The sequence below is a fragment of the Falco punctatus genome, assembly GCF_963210335.1.
Source record: "Falco punctatus genome assembly, chromosome: 5".
NCBI lineage: Eukaryota > Metazoa > Chordata > Aves > Falconiformes > Falconidae > Falco > Falco punctatus.
Window position 1 is genome coordinate 5204112 of NC_137584.1, and position 21676 is coordinate 5225787.

Genomic DNA, 21676 nt, shown 5'->3' on the forward strand with positions numbered 1-21676 from the left:
AAAGAACTCTCTAGCATTTAGCTCTAGATCTCTGTGTAGTGTTTTCCACAAGAACTGCTCTGCACTTACAGATGCATATCAGAAATGTATTTAAAGCCTAAAGTGATGTGGAAACTTTCTCTCTCTCCAAAGAGCTTTGTCTCTGCGTGTCTTCTTCCAATAAAACTCATAATGATCGAATTCAGCAGGAATTTTGGCTGACAAGTAAAAAACACCCCTTTTTAAAAAAAAATTTTCAAGCAAATCCCTAGAATTTAAAATTAATTTGACAAAACAAGCTGAAAATTATGAATAAAAGCAGAAGATACACAGGTAGAAGAGAACTAAGGCATGCATGTGAATACATTTCTTTCTATGCCTAACTTTGCAACAGGTTTTATCTTGGGGAGGGAAGAAGGCTCTGAGTTTCAATTTATCTGAAAGCTTGATCAATAGTTCTCTGCTACAAGCCTGCCATCTAATTTCCATCCTAAAATTAACGCCTAACCTGAAAGAAGTTCTTATTTTGTACCTGTTCTGCTTCTTGAAAGACTGCACAAAAACCCGGCTCTATGATGGCTAAAAAATCCCTTCAAATTTCCAGTTTAAATATACTTGAGGCTAGTTTACACATGCTTGCTCCTGTGACAACCTTGTCCTTGACTTTAAACGTCTCTTTCTCCTTCCAGCCTTTGTGTGTCACCAGATTAGCAAACCCAGCTCTTCCAGGGTGTGATTATACAGCTTTTCACAGGCAAATATGCACATGCTCTCCCTATGCAGCTAGATGGCTGGGTGAGAGCCAGACGCAAACTGGATAGGACATTCCTGAGCCTGAACCGATGGGCTTTGATGAGGGCAGCAGCTTGGTCTCATGCCTCGTGGTTCACATTGAGTTCACCTCTATCTGGCTCACAGCATGGGAGGTGTAAGTGTTTGTCTCCAAAATACCACATGCACATAAACTCGGTTGCTCCTCTGAGAACCTCTCCACTCCTCCGAGCACTTCTCCACAGTCTTGCTGACCTGACTTCATTTCTTCTGAGCAGGGTTTGTCACCAGGCTACCCAAGTACCTCATCTGTGCCGTCTGATGATGTGCTGGGATGACAAGAGGGACAGCTTTTGTCATCCCCCCTCCCTGGGCTCCATGGGGATGACCCACAACCTCGAGGAAAGAATAGTTACAATCCTGTAGTACCCGGTTAGCCACAGGGACGGTCTCAGACATCACCAGGGAGCTCAACTTTCCAACAGGAACACCAACACTTTGTATCTATCAAAGAGAGGCCACTTAGTCTTGGCAAACAAAACTTACGAACACCAGGTGTCCTTGGTTCACTCCAGCTTTCAAAATAAATACTATCTACAACTCAAACACTGCAAAGGAATTGAAAACAACTGTCACTGACAGATAAAAAGAGGAAAAGGTAAATTACTTATCAAATACACTCACATTTGCTTTCTATCTGTAAATAATAGCTCCTCTACATACAAAATGTTCAAAGCAATATGGAAATACAAATAAAACTAGATACAATGGGGGACAATAGTTCCTAAAACCACAACGTCCCAAATTTCATGTTACAGCTATAAAGATCTAACCTACCTAAATTATTTTTAAGGGTTTTTGCTGAACTTTCTCTGCAACAGCCAATTCTATCTCATCTTTTATATCCTAGTATTATTTATAACATGTTGAGAGTTAGGAATATGTGAGTATCGGTTTGAACTCTCAAAGTCTAAGCAGAAATCCTTGGATGCTGACCTTATATCGAAGGTACAGGGAACACCGTTTGCAACCCCCAAGTATGGAACTGACTGGGAACTACACAGCACGAATCAATGAAGATGTCAGGTATAAGCAAGGCCGTTGTACCGAGAGACTTCAGTGGCAAGGAACACTTTCTGTGTACCTTTACCCTGCCGCAACAGGTGGCTTTTCCCCACCCTCTCACCAAGAAAGATGGGCACTCTGAACAACTTTCCCTCGACAGTGATGAATCGCTCCGTTCATCAGTTCACACGGTGTTCAAAAGTCAATGCATGCTTTGAAAAATGTTGCTGCCCCTCCATCGACACACTACGTTTCTAAGGACTCTGTGTTCACCACAGCCGCATCCACTGGGAAGTGTATAAATACAAAACATGCCCTATATTCTAAATTCACATGAGTTATTAAGTATAAAATTTAAGGAAATCTAAACACTAACCTCAGTCACATTCAGACTGCTAAAGCTACGAGGGCATTTTCACAGACAATGGTCTAGGAGTTATGTTAGTTCCCAGGGATTTTGCAAAGCGTTTTTCTCTTGTTACCTTGGTAACCGCTACCTTGGCACCCTTGTTGATAAGCTGCACCACATTCTCCACTTGGCCTTTGTAGGCGGCTACGAGCAGGCGTTCTGAAAGCACGGCGACCACATCCTGCTGGCTCATGAATTAGGAGATAAAGGTTTTCAGGTTTCTTCAGTCCAAAAACAAAAGCTTGGGATTGGTTCAAGCAGCATGCAGGCAGGCAAGGAAGGACCGCAGCTCCCTGGACAGCGCTGTTATTGCTATGCCATCCTCTGGACCTGTGGATCAGAAAACAAGGCTGCCGTCAGCAGGGTTTCAGAGATGGAAGCACTGCAGCAGCTCCTCCCAGAGTGTTCGTCTTCACACTGCTTTGGGAGGGGGCTGCAAAAAACCCTCAGAGCCTCCTGAAGACGTTGCACTTCTGTTGCAATGCAGAGGCATGTAGACAGTAGCACATCTTCAACGTGCCCTCAATTCCCCTAGTTTGGGACAAATATCCTTAACTTTCTGAGAGCTTAACTCTCTTTTGGCCTAACCTGTATTTGTGTGGTCCCCTTTCATTCTCTACTTCCCTCTAGGTTTCACAGACTTTAATTGGCCAAGGACAGGTTAACTACCTCCACTGCTCAGCCTGTGTTGGCCAAGGGAACAAGAATAGGTTATAGTTACTGGCTCCTGATATAAATATACAATCCTCTGCCCTGGAAGGACTGAGTGCAGTCAGCAATTAAAGGCAGCTGACTGCTCCCTTATGAGTATAAAATGCTTCACAGCCTCCCCTGAACCATCCCAAGGACACCTTTGGGAGGGATCACAATGTGCAACTGGGAAACGCTCACCTTTGCTGTCAGCGATAAATGATGTTCCCCCCACAGTGCTGACATCACACCTCACTGACCCCAGAAACAAATCAGATTTAGCACTTGTCATGCAAACTTGTGAGCGTGTTCTTCCCAGGCTCGACTGACCTGTTCAATGAGCCATCAGAGCTGAAAAGAGATTTCTGACACAATTCCAGAAAGTGTATCCACAGATCACTTCCAGCTGTAGGATGCAGAACCTGCCCAGTTTGGGAGGATTTCAGCTTTACCTGTGCTTTTCATATTGGTATTTAACTGTTTCAGTACAGGAAAAACACCTTCAAGATTGCCAGTCTGTATATAGATGATTTACCTTTCTCTCTCTCTCAAAGTATCACTAGATAATCTTGGAGATTGATAGTGGAATACAATGTCTTTGATCATCACGTTATCCTTTTGAATGCATCTCTGCCTCCCTAAATTTGTTTGTTTCAGTTTAGCTGATAGTACAAACCCCTCCTCATCATAATCCCACTACTCAGAGTACTGACGTTTTTGCTAACAGCTTCAGCAGGGAGATCATTACCAGAACAGCAGAAAGATTTAATTTCAATCCTCACATCAGGAAGACACTCACAGCAGCAAGGAGAGAATGTATAGGTGCCTGTAGCGCATGAATTCCCCGTCTCCTAAATGCTGGGGGTGAGACCTTTTAATGAACATCACTCCAGTGTTACAAAATCATATCCACCAGTACACCTCTGCAACAAAAAGATGCTGCAGTCCTGTTTAATTGAATGGTTAATAGGGTATTGAGATCCTCAGTGTCACCAAAGCAGTACAGAAAGTCCCTGGACCCTGCAGGATCACCGATATACACTAAACATTTTTGATCATGTATATTAAAACCATGTTAATTTGTATTAGTAGGTGATACTAGCAGAATTTGCACTCCTATGGTAATTAGTATTAATAAATTTTAAAACGCTTTATGAGCATTAGTTCTTATAACACCCTTTGAGGTGAATAATATGCTCAAGAACATTACTTGCATTTTAGAAAAAAAAAAACTTGAAGGCACAGGAAAGTTACTGGTTTCTCCAAGGTTAATAGAAAAGTTACGTCAAAGCCAGGAAATAACTCCAGATAACTGACTCTTGATTTCTAGGTATAAGCATTAGGTAACTATTTCCAGGTAAAAGATTCAGGTTAGTTTTTCCTCACCTTTCTCTTGCCTTCTGAATGCAAACATGTTTGGAGCGACATGGAAATAGCTGTGCATTTATTCAGAGAAACTTTCTGGGCCCAAAACGCAGCACAAGGGACAACAGAGAAGCGGTGCTGTAGCCTGTGCTGCTGGACCAGTCTCACCCACACCCTCAATGTGATGGACACGGTTTGGACACCCTAGTAACGTGAAAAAGATGGAAGACAGAAGAAAAACCCCTTGTGTCCCTCACCAGCACTGCACACATCATACTCTGCTCTTCTGGCAGGGATGTGCACGGTAGAGTACAAACCACAAAAAAAAACGAAGAAATACAGATTACCCACACTTAGTAATTTTATCTGTAAAAAGCAACACAAGTTTCAATCTCACCTCCCTAAGTATCTGCGTTCCAGCGACTCGTGCTACTGAAGCAAGCTGAACTCCCCGAGCCCAGCCTCCCTGCTCCCAACACACCCTTGACATTCCCATCACATCTCAAAGCAGCACCTCAGCCCAGGGGTGCCTCCCACTCCTTCCGTCCCACACACAGGGCAGGGCGAGCCGGACAGCTGGGATCTTCCTCCATGAGCTCTCCGGGCACTGGGGTGGTTTGTTTCTCTGCCAGCCCCTGCCTGTGCAGCGGTGGTTTCCAGATGAACTGTACTACCACTCGTGTGTCCCCATCCTTACGCTTAAGCTGGCTGCCTGTACTTTGGATGGAGTCATGTACGATACACCGACACCTCTGTGCCTCTTAAAACATCTGTGGTCAGACCTTGCTTGGTTTTCTTACCCCTTAAATTGAAAAAAGCAGTAACATCATTGTTACTGAGAGATTCCCATAGTCACTGCAAAAATCTCAGTGGAAACATTTTCCTGACACCCTGACATTTCTGAGCAAATTCACAGAAACTGTAGATGTTTGTTACATCTTAGCCACACCACTAGAAACACACTAACACCTCAACTGACTCGCAACAGCGCAAAGTTTAGTGCTGCCAGGGAAAAGTCTGGTTAACAGGTACCTACCTATGCAAGGCAAATGCTGGAAATTGTACTCCTTGGCTCGATTTTTCTCCCTCTCTCTCACTGCCTTCTCATTACTGCAGTACATTCCCCCTGGAGATCACGAGCCTCCTCAGCCTGCCACACCGGAGTGACAGACTGCGATGGCATCACTGTTACCGTGTAGTTTGCCTTCTTGCCTCTTCCACCACTTGGATCGTGCATAAAAGCATAGCACGGAGTTGATTCAGCTATCGGTCTTTTACGGATGTCTCCCACATTGCCCAAGTCTGCAGCAGCTGTTGGTGCCCCTTCCCGGAGGCAGTCACACCCGAAGCCTGGCTCCTGCTCTGGGCTGTTTCACAGACAGGCGCTCGCACAACAGGTCACGTTCCCCGCGCCAGCTGCTTTACACCTCCTCAGCTGGGATTATTTGCAACTCAGAAAAGCGTGTCCAATTGGGATAGGATGCCCACACAACTGTAAAGCCAACTTTGTTTTTTTCCTGAGCTGGTAGGAAAAGGCGATGGGTGACCGGCGGGAGCAGGAAGGGGAACAACCTTCTCATTCCCCTCCCACCAAAGGACCCTTCCCCAGCGCAGGGGCTCGGGGGCAGTGGCATTGCTCCCCACCAGCTCTAACTCTCTACACACCTCAGGCACACAGACCACCTTTCCTGGAACATGTCTGCACCCGCAGCAGGAGGAGGAAGGTACCAGATGCCCAAGGACTACAATTAAAAGCTCGACCGCCCCTTTTACACCCAGATGGTGCAAAATGATCCCGACAACATGATTACAGGCGCTGCATCACATCCCTGCTGCCAGCACCTGCTGCCTAGAATTAAATCCCTCATTATCATCCCCCAAATCTGGGACTTCTCCCGAAGCACAGAGCACGGGAACATTCACACCTTCTGCCTTTAAAACAAAAACAAAACCAAAGGATTTTGCTTTAACGTATTTTTAAATAAGAAATACCCATCTCTGTGTTTCTTTGTTTAAGATCAGATTACTTACCTGGGGCAGGCTGGGAAAGCAACACCTACTTCCCGAGCCTGTCCAGGGAAGCTGGCCAGGTGTGATGCCCAAAGGTTCAGTTGCTCTGCCACGGGGCAATTCCTCCTGAAGATAACCTGTTCAACCCCGAGGATAACCTGCTCACCCCACCAGCAGAGCGTGGAGAAGGACAGCCTGACCATGGATCAGTATTCCCGACTGGCAGCAGCGAGGCACCGTCCCCAGGCGCCGAGGTCCAGCCGCATCCCCCCAGCTGATGCCTGCGGCTCAGTGAGTCACGCTGCCCTATGGATGCTCCAGGAGATGTTTGGCTGGGATGGCACAGCACGGTGCGGGTGGGCAGCCGGCTTCTCAGGGTCGTAACGCTCGCAGCTCCTGCCTCGCTGCCGTGCAACTGGCAGAGCAGGCGAAAAACACTCGATGCACCTTCCCCCTCCCCAGCTCCCTCCCCTCCAAACTGCTGGCAGGCTGCTTCCGCGGCCGTATTGCCTACACGTCAGTAATAAAAAAGTACAGGAATGATGATTTTTGCAAGCCAAAGGAAAGTCCAGGACATATCAAACATCACAGACACTGAAAGGCTAGGCGATTGCCTCCCCTAATTTCACAGAAAGGATTAAAAAAGCCCAGCTGCTTCTGTGAGGGAAGACAAAAAAGCTGAAAACTATGAAAGATTTAAGAGCCATGAGCTAACGAACATTATAAAGTCCCCTGCACTAAGTGGAAAAGATGCAATGCCAGAGGACAGGTCACTCTCAGTACAATCACAAAGTTAAATTAGTAACCTCATAAAAGAATGCTTACATACCTAACAAAGTTTTGGTGTGTACCAAGGTACTTGGGGGGTGGGGGGGTGGGGGGTGGCAGTATGAAAAGAAAGGGAAACCCTGCAAGGGACCCCAAATTCTCTTTCCTAGTTTACCACCAGAAATTATGCTGAACAGTCCAGGAAAAACTCTCAGCACCTGGTAACTTCATTTTATGCGACATAAAGAATGAAATAAAATTATTCTAAATTATTTTAGAATAGCCCCAGTGTTAAGATATGGACTCAGACCATTTTCTTATAGGAGGGTACAGAACAGCTACTATGTCATAATAATAAAAGTATTTCTAAGAAAACTTTCTATGTCTAAATACTGCCCATCTCTTCTTTGCTCAGCTCTCAGAGCAAAATGGGGTTGTTTTGCTTATTAGTATGTAACAGCATACTAAAATCTATAAAATGCTCTTTTCTTGTCCAGCCTCTTTGCAAAGGAGTTTGTCATATCTAAAATGTGGCATAAACACAGAGATTGTACTCACTGTAGAATAGCAGCACTTTTCAACAGAGTCAATTATTGCATTATGAAGTGAGTTTTCTGGAACTCATTTTATCATTTACTGAAGGATGCAGATATATCTACCATTTCTCTAAACTGACTAAGAGAGTTGTTCCAAGACCTGCAGCACTGCTTTCCTTTAAGTGATTTTTTTCTTCAATTCCATCATGGATCCAGTATAAACTACTCAGGAAAAACGTATGTATTTTGCTAAAGGGAGGGAGGACTCTGCCTCTCCCCCCTTCCTGCCCCAAAAGAGAGTAAAAAAAAACAGTCAAAGGCATCATTATTAAAACCACAACTGCAGCAGCTGCATCTGGAAAAACAGCAAAACCCCACCAAGTCAAGAACAATATGCTTTTGATTCATACTGTTCTTTACAACAACATCAATACTACTTTTTGAGTTAGATTTTATACCAATCAACATCTTAAACTGGACACCTACATAAAAGTCTGGTAGCTTATATGTGGGTCTCTGTTTTTTTGCTATTGTTTTCACTGCATATCTTATCACACCAAGTAAAATTATTCAGTTTTCATATGGGCAGTTGTGCAATTCACCACCCTAAGTATCAGCACAGTCTGGAACTTCTTAAAACTTTTTTTTTTTTGCGCTCCCTTTTTCCCCCTTCCCTTGTTGTTATTAATTACTTCAACAATGACTATTTAGCAGCCTCCCAGGGAGCATCTGCATGACAGCTGCTCATCATGCTTCCCACCGCAACCAGATCAGACTGATTGATGTCACTGCTCCACTGCAGCTGGTGGCTGCCAGCAGCCAGACCAACAGCCAACCCCACACGGCAACAAACATGGGGAGACAGCGACCACAGCTTCCCCAACTGCTTTGTCAAGTACGTCTCCGTTGCCCAGCCTCCACCGTCAGCTTCACTGAATGTAAATATTCAGCTGCCTGGCAGCTCTTGGGCGATGCCTTGTTACCACCAAAACCAACCTCCAAAGCTGCACCTGCCGAGCAGAATGCTTTTGGAGAGAGGTACGGACACATGGAGACCAACGATGAAGATCAGAGCCAGCTTCAAGTCATCGGTTAGACATCACTAATCTCCTTGTATGAAGACAACTGTTTTTCTTCCCCTCCTACTTATCTCTTTGCCGTGTAGCCCTGACCCCCCCTTATCAAATAAGCAGGTTATATACTCACCACTTCCCATGTAACATGATTTGGGTTTTTTTATTTGGCTTATCTCACTAAAGTTTCACAACTCTCCCCACCCTCTCCTTCAACACCTGCATGCACATGTCAAAACCATTCAGTACAAGGAGCTCAGACCTCAGCAAGCCCTCATCAGTTGAGCGCTATTTACATGACAAAACAGTATCTATTGTTTGATAGGGAACAGTGCTTGTGTGCAAACACAAACGCATGAGATATCTCACTCCCATTTGCATAAAACCAGTTAGGAGGTCTTTCCAGCTCACTGCTACTTAACAGAAGTGCTGAGCCCAACCTTGGGAACTAAGCAGGCACATGGCTGCACTCGTGGGAGAGTAGGGTTTTAGGTTACACTCACACACAGTGGGGCTTCTGGATGGGAGAACTGTCCCTCACCATCATCTTCTGTGCAGAAGCCACCTGCCAATCAATTAAAACACCACATAGATCCTATGCAAGCTGACTGCAGCACCTCGCTGGGAGCAGGTGCCAAAATCCTCTCCATAACAAACTCTTTCTCCTCCTCTGATGCTCTTCCCTCCTTTCTTAATTCCAAGGTACATCTTCTGCTGCCAGAAAAAGCTTTCCAACCTCCCTGCTCCACCTCCATACAAGAAAGATGGTTTTAGAGACATTGCTTTTCAAATTACCTATAGCACGGGCAGTATCTGCCATTCGGTTTGGGGACCTCACTGCCCCCGTGTCAGTGTGGTGGTGCAGAGGTCTCTTCCCCACATTTGATCAGAACCCTCCTCCCTACCAGCACAAGCAATGCCAGACTCTCCCAGCCAGGACATTATTGCAACTCAGGTGAACTCTGCAAAAGGCATGCTGCAGAATTTAAAGAAAAAAATCTGTCCCTACCTTTATAGGTATTTTTCAAGGCCAGAAAAACCCACTACTATAATCTAATGCCAGCCAGCACCAAGCCACAAACTTCTATTTGAGATAGATCCTATGTTTTATAAACACAAGTAAAAATGTGCAGCCAGGCAGTGACCAGAAAATGCTCTGACCGACAGAGCAGGGAAGAAGAAAACACACATTTACCAGCTTCAAAGCATTTTCCAGCTGGCAAAAGAACATTGGAGATGTTCTTCCTCTTCAAGAAAAGCATGACTTGTGAGCTGCCAGCAGTGATGACACAGTACCTCCTGTACTGTCACAGCTGACGTCTTGGGAGAGCACTGGGAGATGCAGTGAGGTCACTGGACTGGTGCCCCCCCAGTTCAGCACTGAATCACAAAGACATCGCGAGTACCTGAGAGGTTACGGTATTAACACAACAGTCCTCAGCATTGCTAGGCATCTGGCATAAGTGCACCAGTCTGGCAAGCAGTGTGTCAATTAAAAGCTTAATGAGGCTCAAGCTGCAAGTCAGTGGATGAAACCCTGGGGATGGAGCGGCCAGGGTGGGAGAGACACATATTCGGAGAAAGGTGGGTGGAAATGCTGAGTATGTCCACTGTAACCCATGGAGCAGCGTGTACCCTGGTTATGGTGCACACTGCTACTGTCCAGACAAGGTAATTTTTTCCTGTTGCTTCCTACCACAAGGTACCACAACACAAAAAGGAAGCACAAATACTCAGGGACTCAGCATGCCCTGGAAAACAGGCAAGCAAGAGAAACCAAGCGCAGTGGGGAAGCGAATGTGGAGGTCACATTCCACTGCATGGGGCATGGCACCACCCCAGCAGCCAGCACAGCCGGGACAGTAATTCTCACTACCGAAACGCGTGCACTGATCCCCCAGTGCTGCTGTCAAGAAGCTGGCTGTAACACCTAAGAAAAAACATTATTGATGGGCTAAAACTAGCTGCACCTGATTCACACAGGGAACCGCTTTAGGGAAGGTCCCAGACCTGCTGAGCCTACCAGAGAGTTCTCTCTGGCCTCAGCAGACTTCAGAAGAGCCCTGAAAATGGTCTCCAAATGCTGGGATGCAACTTAAAAGCATCTCTGAGGAAATCCTAGTAAGAAGAGAGCCCATCATTCAGAGACTACAAAGCCTGCTGAAAAGGTGTGTGTTTAGGAACTTTATCCTATCTGTGAGAAAGGTAGCAAAGATCTCTGATGTTGTGCACGAAGCCTCTATGCTGCACACTTCTCATGTAACTTCTCAGTGTTACAGGTTACACAGCAGCAGGTGAAGGGGACAAAGCTTTCTCTTCACACCACAGGCTCAATTCTGCACCATTAGATCAGCTACCAAAGCTGCTGTTTCACAGCTGTGCAGGATCCTACCCGACACCCACAGAAGGTCTCTACTCTAACTCTAGCGCAAAGATGTTCAGAAATGACAAAAAAAATTGCAATGCATATTAAAGGATACATTTGTTGGCAGTCTCAGCAAACAGACTGGACTTCCACATCATTTCTTACACGTGGAGGCATATAATGATAAAGAAACGAGGACAATAAACTGACATTTCAATACTGTCAGTGCTGTACCCCAGACAATTACTACACTTGCTTCTTTCCCCCACAATATAAGCCATTTTATCAAAATGATCCCTCATCTTTTTCTGATATATTAACAAATATAATGAAGCATGGAAAATCACTGCCCATGGATGGGGATTCCTGTCCCCCTCCCTTCTTTCATTTCCTCCATTGCTTTCTATTTCAGGTAAAACACACTGAAGGCTTTTTTACCCCTTTCCTCTAGATCACTTCCTAGCTGTCTACTTGTTCATCCTCTGCTGTACTTCTTTTGATGCTTGGTACTCAAAACCAGAGTACTTCCAGAGGACTCCAGATGTGAGCAGCCCTAAAGCTGACCTGGCTGCAAGGGGACAAATACTGAGCAGAAGATATCTGCTGAAATACCAACAGAGGAAATGCCTGCTGGACTGTGAGCCTGGGAACCTGCAGCATCCTTGAGAAACCAGCCAGCATCTTCGAAGTGCAGCTGGGTGCCTAGAAACCGGAGGCATCCTGAGATGCCATCAGTAGATGCAAAAACAAAGGACTGTAACAGCAACTTATCATCTGAAAAGGTGAAAAATAGTCTGGAAAATGGGGGAAACATCCTGAGAAAGTAAGGACCAGTAACTGCCACTGGCTGTTCTAACTGTAAGAACAGGAAAACAGTCTGGAAAATAAAAAAAGTTGGTCTGAGAGAACAGAAATCATCATCCTCATCTATTGGCTCTGCCAGGTAAAAACCCAGAAATTAACAGCACCTATTAGCTCCTTGAAGGGGTGGTATCCTACACCCTCTTACATCTCTGTGCTATAGAAAGGACTTAATTTTTACCCAAAATGGAGGTTTTCCCTTTCAGAATTTCCTGTGCTGCACATGTTTTCCTTTGCCTAAACAGGCTGAGCTCCCTACATGAGCCTACTACAAGATCTTTTAGGCAAGCTCTTGGATCCTCGCCAGGGATGTCTGGCTGACTCCCAACTCCATGACAAGGATCATCTTTGAAGTGGGACTCTGCCTGTTGCTTTATTAGTCTACCCCAGCCCACTTCTGGGGTCAGTTCGGTTTGTCCTCCCACTTCTGGGATGCTTTGGCCCCCTTCTGGGACTGGTTTGATGCACTTGGCATCAGTAATATGATGAACATGCATATATATGCATATATACGTAAAGAATCCATCATATCTGCTGTTATATATCAGTAAGTTGACTAGGGATAAGTTTATAGTAACCTGCAATATTATATATGTGCTTGTTGCTGTTATTATTGATTACTGCTATTATTGATTGCTGCTAATAACTTGTAATAACTTGAGATATTGATATATATATATATATTCGCTGTGTTGATCACAGGTGAACTTTGTGTTATTTTTTAGTGGTGAATTTTGTGTTATTTTTGGTAAACTTAATAAAGCAGAGAAGTTCAGAGGATGAAGCCTCCATGTCCTTGTGTATTACAGAATTCCAGTCATGATCTCCTTACTCCTGCAGGCCAGGTAACCCTTCAGGTTGTGACAACTCACCAGTTAATAATTCTCTCTGACTTCTTCCACAGCTCAATTTCTGCATCCCAGAGCCCCAGAGCCAGTCTTGCCTTTCATTGCAAGTGCATCAGATCAAATTCACTTCCCATCCCACTCCAAACCTCAGACTGTTTCTGCAGCCTAATCAGTCATGCCCTGCCCTGTAGGAAGCCGGGATCCATTCCTACAGACAGGCAAGTATAGTGCTCAGCAGTCACCTCTGCAGAGTTCAATCCTCTTGATTTTGGTCTCAGTGGAGCCAAATCCCCACGGATTTGCTCTCCTTCTGAAGTTCCTGCATCTCCTCCCCACTCCATCCTCCTGCAGAGTTTACGGGCCCTTTCTGTCCCACCACCCCATTTGTGAACTAGGGGTTAAACGCTGTTTCTATTTTTCAGAAACTAGGGGCACCAAGAAAAGCACATTTAAGTGAGCGTGAGGAGCCCAACAGGCCTATTTTAATGCCCATTTATGTGTAGTTACACAAACAGGAGGGACAGAAGCAGTAATAGCTTTCAAAGCCAAAACCCACAAACTTTTCAAGCAGCAACAGAGAGTATCTACTGGGAAACCCTTTTTTATTGTGTTAAATGAGCGTTACAACCTATTTTATAACATGCTGCAGTCCTCTCAGGACTAAAGTAATTACTTTCATTAGTAGCACCCCACAACTGCTTAATCAATCCAAAGTATCTAGATAAGTCAAATCCTTGTGAAAAAGAAGTCTGGGTGATAAAAATAACTTTTTTAAAAACTAATTAAAAAATGTGTTTTGGAAAGGGTTATATGCATCACAACAGTTTCCCCGCCTCCCCGCCCTGCTTTAGTGTATGGTGCTATTAACCCTAAGACCTTTTAATGCTGATGGCATGGCTGATCTTGTTTCCGTGTCAGCTTGCAAGGGAAATAGGAGACAGTTGTGCAGGGATTTTCCCAATGGAAAATCTCTGGCAAGACCAGAAGTTGCACTGGTGGGAGCACGTTAGTAAGGGAGGCTTTGCAGGGAAAAAGACCCTCCTTAGACACTGCCAGTTAATATTTCTTCCCCAGTAACTCACACGCAGGCTTTGGATCAGAGGTCTCCATTATGGAAGCTGAGGACAGTCCTCAAGGGATGCTTTCTTACAGGTTATAAAGGTGCATCTTCCATAGGTAAAACATGTATTGACTGGCTTCCACCTTTTAACCCCTTTTAACCTGCACCTTCCCAGCTCACTGCTTCCCATCCACCTCCATAGTTGGCAAGGCACCAGAGTGTAAGTAGGTGGTCTGCTCCCCATACTGCAGTAACCCCCTGAGGCGCCAGGCTTCCAGTCTGGGTCCCTGCGCACATACTGCTCATTGTCAGGTACCACCCTCTCCTGAGCTACCACCTGAAGCAAGCTCTCTAACTTACCACGAGAAAATCTCCCTCTGTCAATGAAGGAGACCGAGGTACTTTGTGTATTTTCACCTCGCAGTGGGTGCCTCCTGATGTTCAGAGGCAATCTGCTGTGTTTCATGTTGTGCCCCCTGCCTCTGGTCCTTCCCCTGGGCACCACTGAAAAGAGCCGGGCTCCATCCTCTTTGCACCCTCCCTTCAGGTATTTCTGTACATTGATGAGATCCTCCTGAGCTTTGTCTTATCCAAGCTAACCAGTCCCAACTATCTCAGCCTTTGCTCATAAGAGAGATGTTCCAGTTCCTGTGAGGCTCTTTGCTGGAAAATTTATTAAGCTACAGTCACCTAAAGCCACTGAAATGAACCATGTGTTTAAAATTGCACACATGCTCATTGGGTGAAGGTTTACAGCACAAGAAGAGGAAATTACTTCTTCATCCAGAAAACAGGAAAGTCTATAAAACGGCAGGGTATGCACTACCGACAGAATAATTTGCACAGCAAACATTAATTCTTTACACTTGCCATCTAAATGGTTTCTCTTAAAATGAGATTAGGAAAGCTAGAGGTTTTCACCAGTGGGACTCAACTAGCAGGACAGCATCCCTAGTGCAAGCGTGCTCCTGCAGTACACCACCCTGGAGCACACTCATGCTTTTTCTCAGCACTACTGGCGTTTTTGTCTACTGTCTCCTTGGTACCCTCTTCATTCATGCACAGAGCTCCAAAACAATATCCAGACCATGCCTGCCACCCACGTGGCCAGTTTGTGTTCAGCCCTGTCTGCTGCCCATTTGGATCACTCTCATATGTTCCTTTCCCTGCCTCTTCTACACAGGAAGGTTTTTCCAAATAAATGTAAGCGACAACCAGGTTCACTCCAACTTCAGTGAAATTTGAAAAAAACTTCACAAAGGATTAAAAGCCAGAAACATTGGGATTCCTCTGTCATCCACCAGAAAAAAAAAAAAAAAAGAGCTGTATTTTTATAAATTCTTATTGTAGAGGTTGTATGGCATGGACTACACTTCCAGACACAAGCTCTCATGCAAGTTTTACCATAGAGCTATGATTCACGGTAACAATTAAAAAATTATCATTTCCATTGTATCACATGATGTTCCTCCCAAAACAGTAATTGATGACTAAAGCCAAATCTCAGATTCATGAGAGTAAAAGGGAAAAAAAAAAACCAAACACCAAAACAATTGCAAGGAAGTGTTTGGCACCACCTCTGCTGTGTCTGCACTGATCACAGATGACTGAATGCAAATTTTCAGGACTCTCCAAACCCAGAGGCTCTCCGGACAGCACTGTGACACCAGATGTAAAGAAAAAGATTCACTGGGCAGTGCAGACATCTGCCACTGACTTACGCAGCTAGACTCCCTTTATGGTCAACAAAGGACATGAATCATGTCATCCTAAAGCACATTTCAACTGTCAGATGAATGACAGTCTAAAATTACTTACCTCATTAAGCATCATCTCAGATACTGCACTATAAATACCCAAAGTTAGATTAAATGAATCCTATCCACAGTATCTGTGAGAAACACTAAGCTTTCTGCAGTTTGCTAGAGGACTTTTATCTGCCTGACTTCACCATGACATCTCCTGTCAATGGTAAATCACTGTGATTTATTAAGAATTAAAACACTCAGACTGGAACAGAAATGAAAAAAACAACTGGTGCAGAAAGTATCAGCAAATCTCAGTAATGACTTGTCTTCTGCATGGACTTTAGAAATCATGCCATGCTCTTTGGTTTTATTTTCTAAGCCCTAAGCTGCTTCTGGCGATGATCCCACAGGCCTGGCTCATCCTCCAGCATCAAGCCTGCCTTATTTCCCAGAAACAATGAAACGGATTAGCACAAAGAAAGCCCCTCCTTGTGCAGAGGAGGGAGATTTCCAGGGGAACAGTCTCTGACTTTCTTTTGAAAAACACCATCATCATCACAAACCTTATTCCAGCAGGTGCAGCTGAAAACAGCTGGCTTTCACTCAAGGTTCACGAAACAGCATTGCTGTACCATGCCTAAAAAGTTACTAACTGATACTGCATATACCTTAGACAAATATCCCAGCTGGTCAAACGTTCCAGGAAAGGAAACTCCTCAGACTACTCTGAGGGAAATCAGTCACTGAATCACAAGCATTTTCTCCCAGCTAGGTCTGGGCAGAGCACAGGTGATGTGTCTCAAAGGATGGGCTCTGCAGACCTCTTCCAGCTGTGGGAAGGCAGGAGCGGTACCTGGGTTCAAACACCAGGGCAAGGCCTGGACACTGGAGCCACCTCCCTCCAGCCTCCCCAGCTGCTGCCCCATACTCTGCAGCATCCCACCGAGTATGCGATCCTTTGGGTCTACAAGTTCATGTCTTAAAGACTAGAGCTACAGCCTACAAAACACCTAAGAAAGCACTTTGCAGTGGGTTTCTTTGGAACACAATCATTCAGAATTCAAAAGTAAAGGGCAATTGAAAACCACTGAGAAAACATCCTTAAGATGTTCTGTGTCTCTCTCTGCCATTGGAAACTGTTGCTGTCCACCTGTGTCCTGGAGAAGGCAGATCAGGACACCATCCTCTTCATTCCTGCACAACTTCCCTGCTTGAGCAGGTGAACATGGCCCACGAAACAGGACAACTCCTTTCCCGATACAGCTGTCCAGGTATTTTCCCACAGCCTTCGTATCAGTCCCAAGGAGCTGATCCCTCCCAGGTGATCTTTTCCCTGACAGAGCAGCTCTCCTTCCAGGGAGCCAGCATCCTGCTTAGGGAAATCCCATTTCAATAAGACGCTTGACACTCTTCTTCACTAGCCCTGAGCCACCAGTCCTTAGAAATGCAGTTCAGCAGGGGTGTAACACGGACAGCAGAGGAGACCAGGAACTACATACTCCAAAGAACACAGCAGTGTGACATAAATATCATAACCCAGCACCACGGGAAAAACTCTGAGCTCTTCTCAATCCCTATTTACTCAGGAACTTTAATGCATTTCCAAATGCATTTCTGCATGGCATTATTTTTATACATTTAAGGCCCCCAAAAATTTTAAAAGTTAGATTTGCTTTTTACTCACTCTTAAGGATCTATTGTTCAGTTTTTTCTGATGAACATTTTACAGCTGTGTCTTGCAGAGCAACCTCTGGGTGAGGACAGCAGAGATGCCAGCTTCGGTCTTTTCCAGTGCTGACAGCAACAGAGTATCTGTACCACAGTATGGTAGGCTGCTCCTGCATGAGGAGAAACACATCGTAAATGGATTGTCAAAGCAGACCAAGGAATACAGAACTTTAACACCAGTGCATTCCGCAGCGTTCAGCTGCCTGAATACACCTGGGCAAACCCAGCTATCTCCTCCTGAGGTTTTCATACACCTGCTTGCCACTACAAACAAAACAAGTTCAAATCATGGCTTTCCAGTTTGGCTCCCACTAACTGATCTCTGAAAATGCAAAGCAGTGGCAGCTCCACAATTATACAAAAGGCAGAGACCTTCATATCTTCCCAGAAATCATGCAATAAATCAATAAAATCAGGAAAAGGACTTGTTCTACTTCTCTCTCTCTAGTGCCTTCCCCGTCACATCTCGCTGTCACCTCAGCCCAGGTATCCCATTTCAGCCATGGCACCTAGGTGATGAGAGTAAGCTGATTTTTCTCTGGCTATAGGAACTTACTAGATGTATTCACTAAGGTTTCCGTTCTCAGCTTGTGACCCCTCTCTTGTTCTTCTCTTTACACAAATATTCCTACCAGCTCCTCTTTCTTGCTGCTTTTCGAGGTTTATTTGTTGCCGTATCTGTCGGTACATCCTTTCTGAAGCCAGCGTATCCCCTCAAAACTCCAGAAAGACTACTATGTTAGCAGCATTCATGAGCAGATGAGATGAGTTACAGGCCTACACTGCCAAAACAAGTAGGTCTCTACTATTCCCGGGTCAAAAATTCAACCCTTGTGGTACACACAGGTGGAGGGGCCAGGGGATCACGGTGGTTTCCTTTCCAAAGGTGGAATGGCAGGTTGGTACATCTGTAGAGAAGCAAGTTGCAGAAGCTTCCCCAGGGCACACAGGCAGAGCGAGCAGCTGCCACTTTAACAAGGAGGAAATGGACTTGTACTCTCCTCCTCAGATCCCTGCGGCAGAAGCAAATGATCTGCCAGTGACTGGGCTGCTGGTAAACCACAGCAAGCCATAAAGTAAAGGATGTGCTATCGCCTCTAAACAGCAATGACCACGCTGGGGAAAAAGGTGACTCCCTTAAGACCACTGACACACTACAGAAACAGTTTAGCTACAGGAAGCTTCCCCTGCCCCACCTCTTACACTCAGCAAAGATAAGGAGTATTTCATATGAACAGGGCTAGCAAATGGGGGGAGTACTCTAGCATAGCATTACTCCATGCTTGCCTGCTTCTTGCCTGCTTCATTAGGTATCTGCTTCAGGCAAGTGCTGGGAGATGGACTTGTGGTCCAGCCACACTTCTTCACTCTCATGTACAGGTGAGAGAAAGGCTGCAAAAGACCATATAAGCATGTGCTTCACTGAACACACATACATCTTATTAAAAGTTAGTATCTATATAGGGTGGTCTTCCACCCGCCCCTTTCTTTTTTTTTTTTTTTCTTTTGAAAGAGTGATGCCTTTTCGTTAAACAAAACTGGAGTAACGGTCATCTCCTCCCCTTACAGTCAGAGAGGAGCCCAAACATGCTGACATTGCACTGGGAGTGCCTGGCTCCACAGGCTGGAAATGAACCCTCTGGCCTCAGTGCAATGTCACGGCTTGTTCAACGGTGTTCACAAACGATGCAAGTTTCTTGGCCTGCTTGAACTCTTGAGAGCTGCAGACAGAAAACTGCTAAGAATAAATAATCTCTCTTGATCTCTGAAGCAGAAATCATTGCTGAAATGCCAGTTCAGTGACCAATTAGAAAATGCTGCAGGAAGACCTTACCGTCCCTCTTTCCTACTAATTAACATCTCCACGTAACTCAGCTGCTTTTCCTATCCTTTCTTCTAATGCATGCAGATCAGCAGATGTGCTTATGTACAAAAAAAATCTGATAATACAGAAGGGCACTGGAAATCTAACTGCTAGCTATGTCTGACTGGACCTTTCGGTACTGTTTTGCTGACTGTTGTCAATGACAATGTCACTGTCTTGCAAATACACCTTTCTGTTTCATTTTTATTAGGAATATAATTTGAAATAAAAAGAACCAAATAAATAAACTGCATCTAAACTACAGGTAGGCTATTAATAGCCATGTTCGAGATGTCATGCAAAAAGACGCAGCCTAAAGTTAACTGCAGAAATGGAAATCAGAGAGAGATCTCCAGAGCTCATCTAATGCCTTGTTACAGTTTGGACAAACTTATACACCACTTAGGAAGAAATGCTGTACCCTGAAAACAGGTTCCCAAACATGCCACGGAGGGTATACAAGGAACAAAGGTTATGTGCTCTTGCAACTGCATTAGGGAACTGGAAAAATAGTGGGTTCCTTTTTTAAAAAAACACAGACCAAAACATTAGTGCTGTAAACCTAATTAAGCCTAATTCAATTTAATTTTGATTAGCTGTATCATTCTGTTCACCTCAGCAGGTTCAGCAGGAACACAGCTGGTGTGATTTCACTTGAGTATCTTCTCTCTTGCCTATACTCCTTGAAAACTGTATACTAACAGAAGTAAATTTACCTCTACAGAAATCTGTAGATTTCTGGCAATTAATGTCTAGAATGCAGACTGCAATTTATGAAATTACCACAACATGCTGCTAATTTACACATTATTTGTTAAAAACTACTTACAATCTGAAACTTGGTTCAAAGAAAAGGGTCTGGAAGGTGAAACCAATGATCCCTGCTCTAAATTTGAACGAAAAACCAAGAGGCAGCAACTGGACAGGCAGGTATATGATGTAGGAGGGATTCAGCAACAATGCTGTCAACAATTTAAGAGCCCAGGCATGCTAGCAGCACCTTGGTTACCTTTTTTTTTTTTTTTTCAGGCATCACAGTAAAACAAGGAGGAGGCACTGAGTGAGGCTTCCAAGGCAGCACCATGGATGTTCTTGGGTAGTTCTCCCTGGGCATAAGTGTTTGTGTCAAAATGGGCCAAGGAGGGAACAGAAGGTGACATTCTGAATCAGCCAGGGAAGCAGCTGAGCTTTTAACACTGAATGAAAGATGAAAAGTCACCACAGGCTCCCCCCAGCAAAAAATGGCAACCACCTCAAGTTCACCATGGTAGAGAAAAGGATGGTCATGAGGAGGAAGGTGCTTTGGTCAAACCTCTAAGATTAAGGAAACAGCCTCTGCAGAGGTATGCCAGAACAGCAGGGTAAAATCTTCGCACATCACTGAAGCATGTTATAGGAACAGATGCACAAATTATGAGGCATAAATTCTGGACAGATTTATCAGTACAGGAGTATACAAAAGAGATGGATGCAGAAGAATCCAGCAAGTTTTAGGCACAGAGTGGTCACAATCACCTAGAGGAATCCTGAATTAAAGATCTTCTTATTAGGAATCAGAGTGTCAAGAAGGATGACTGTATTGTCCAAATGATCAAAAATACAGAATTGCTGGTGACAGTTTGGAAAAGGGGAAAAAACCTGGAGGTTATGGGATAGAAAAATGTCAGCTGGCATCTCCATGCCCACAAGACTATGCTGGAAAGACAGACAGGTTTTTCTGGCCCATAGAGAAGGTAAGCTGGGTGCACAGCAACCAAGAGAAGTCTTCAGCATGGACACAGAAGTTGAGCTGGTGTTTATCTCAAGGTGATCTCATCCACAAGGCACAGAAACCAAAGACAAAATGACCAAGGGCATAACCACAGAGAAGAATTACCAAAAAGCAGGATGGGAAAGAATCCTCCAAGCAAATTGCTGACATGGCAGAAGAACCTGAAGAGGACGTGACCAGAGAACAGAAGCATAGGCAAGATTTAAAAAACAACACTGGGGACTGCAGACAGCTGACAGCTCAAGTGAGGCTGAGGAGGCAGTGCACATTATAAACTTTGATGAGGAAGAGGTCAGTAATGATGATGCCCAGAATTAAATGTACGAAGCTGGACTGGAAAAGGTGCATTAGAGAAAGACACTCCACCAACAGCTACTGATAGCACGTTGACGACTGAGAGGGAGGAGAGAGTTGCAGAGGGTACCTAGAAGGTCTGGCCTTTTTTTCAAGCTGGAAGAGATTCAAATGAGCTTATGTTGCTAGCAAAACCAGAGGAACATGAGGTGAGGGTGGATACTAAGAGAAGAGATGGAAAAGCAGTGTAATTATTCAGGTGGTGCATGATCAGCAGGGCAAGTGGGGGGCTTCGCAAAAGAGGGCAGGCAAAGAACTGCCTTTGCCGGAGAACAGAGGGCTTGTAAGAAGGGAGAAGAGAGCATAAGCAATAAAAAAGCTTCTCTTGCCAGTCTTCTCTTCAAAGCAATTGCCGAGTTCCCACCCAGAGAATTGGAGGGAGAAAAAAAGGAAGCCCCGCAGGGACAAGCC

The 21676-nt window shown here is 44.8% G+C and overlaps 1 protein-coding gene across 7 annotated transcripts in view; it reads right to left on the reverse strand.

Annotated features, from left to right (window-relative positions):
• Positions 1-21676, reverse strand: part of ANKRD6 (ankyrin repeat domain 6) — a 104489-nt gene that overhangs the window by 33405 nt on the left and 49408 nt on the right. For 4 of the 7 annotated variants that reach the window (XM_080389343.1, XM_080389342.1, XM_080389340.1 and 1 more), the window contains exons 3-4: positions 17233-17386; positions 2298-2554 (exon numbers count right to left, since the gene is read on the reverse strand). In XM_080389343.1, the coding sequence (XP_080245469.1) occupies positions 2298-2417 (120 nt within the window). In that variant the 5' untranslated portion in view covers positions 2418-2554; positions 17233-17386. The other 3 variants (XM_080389345.1, XM_080389346.1, XM_080389344.1) reach the window with 3 other exon arrangements.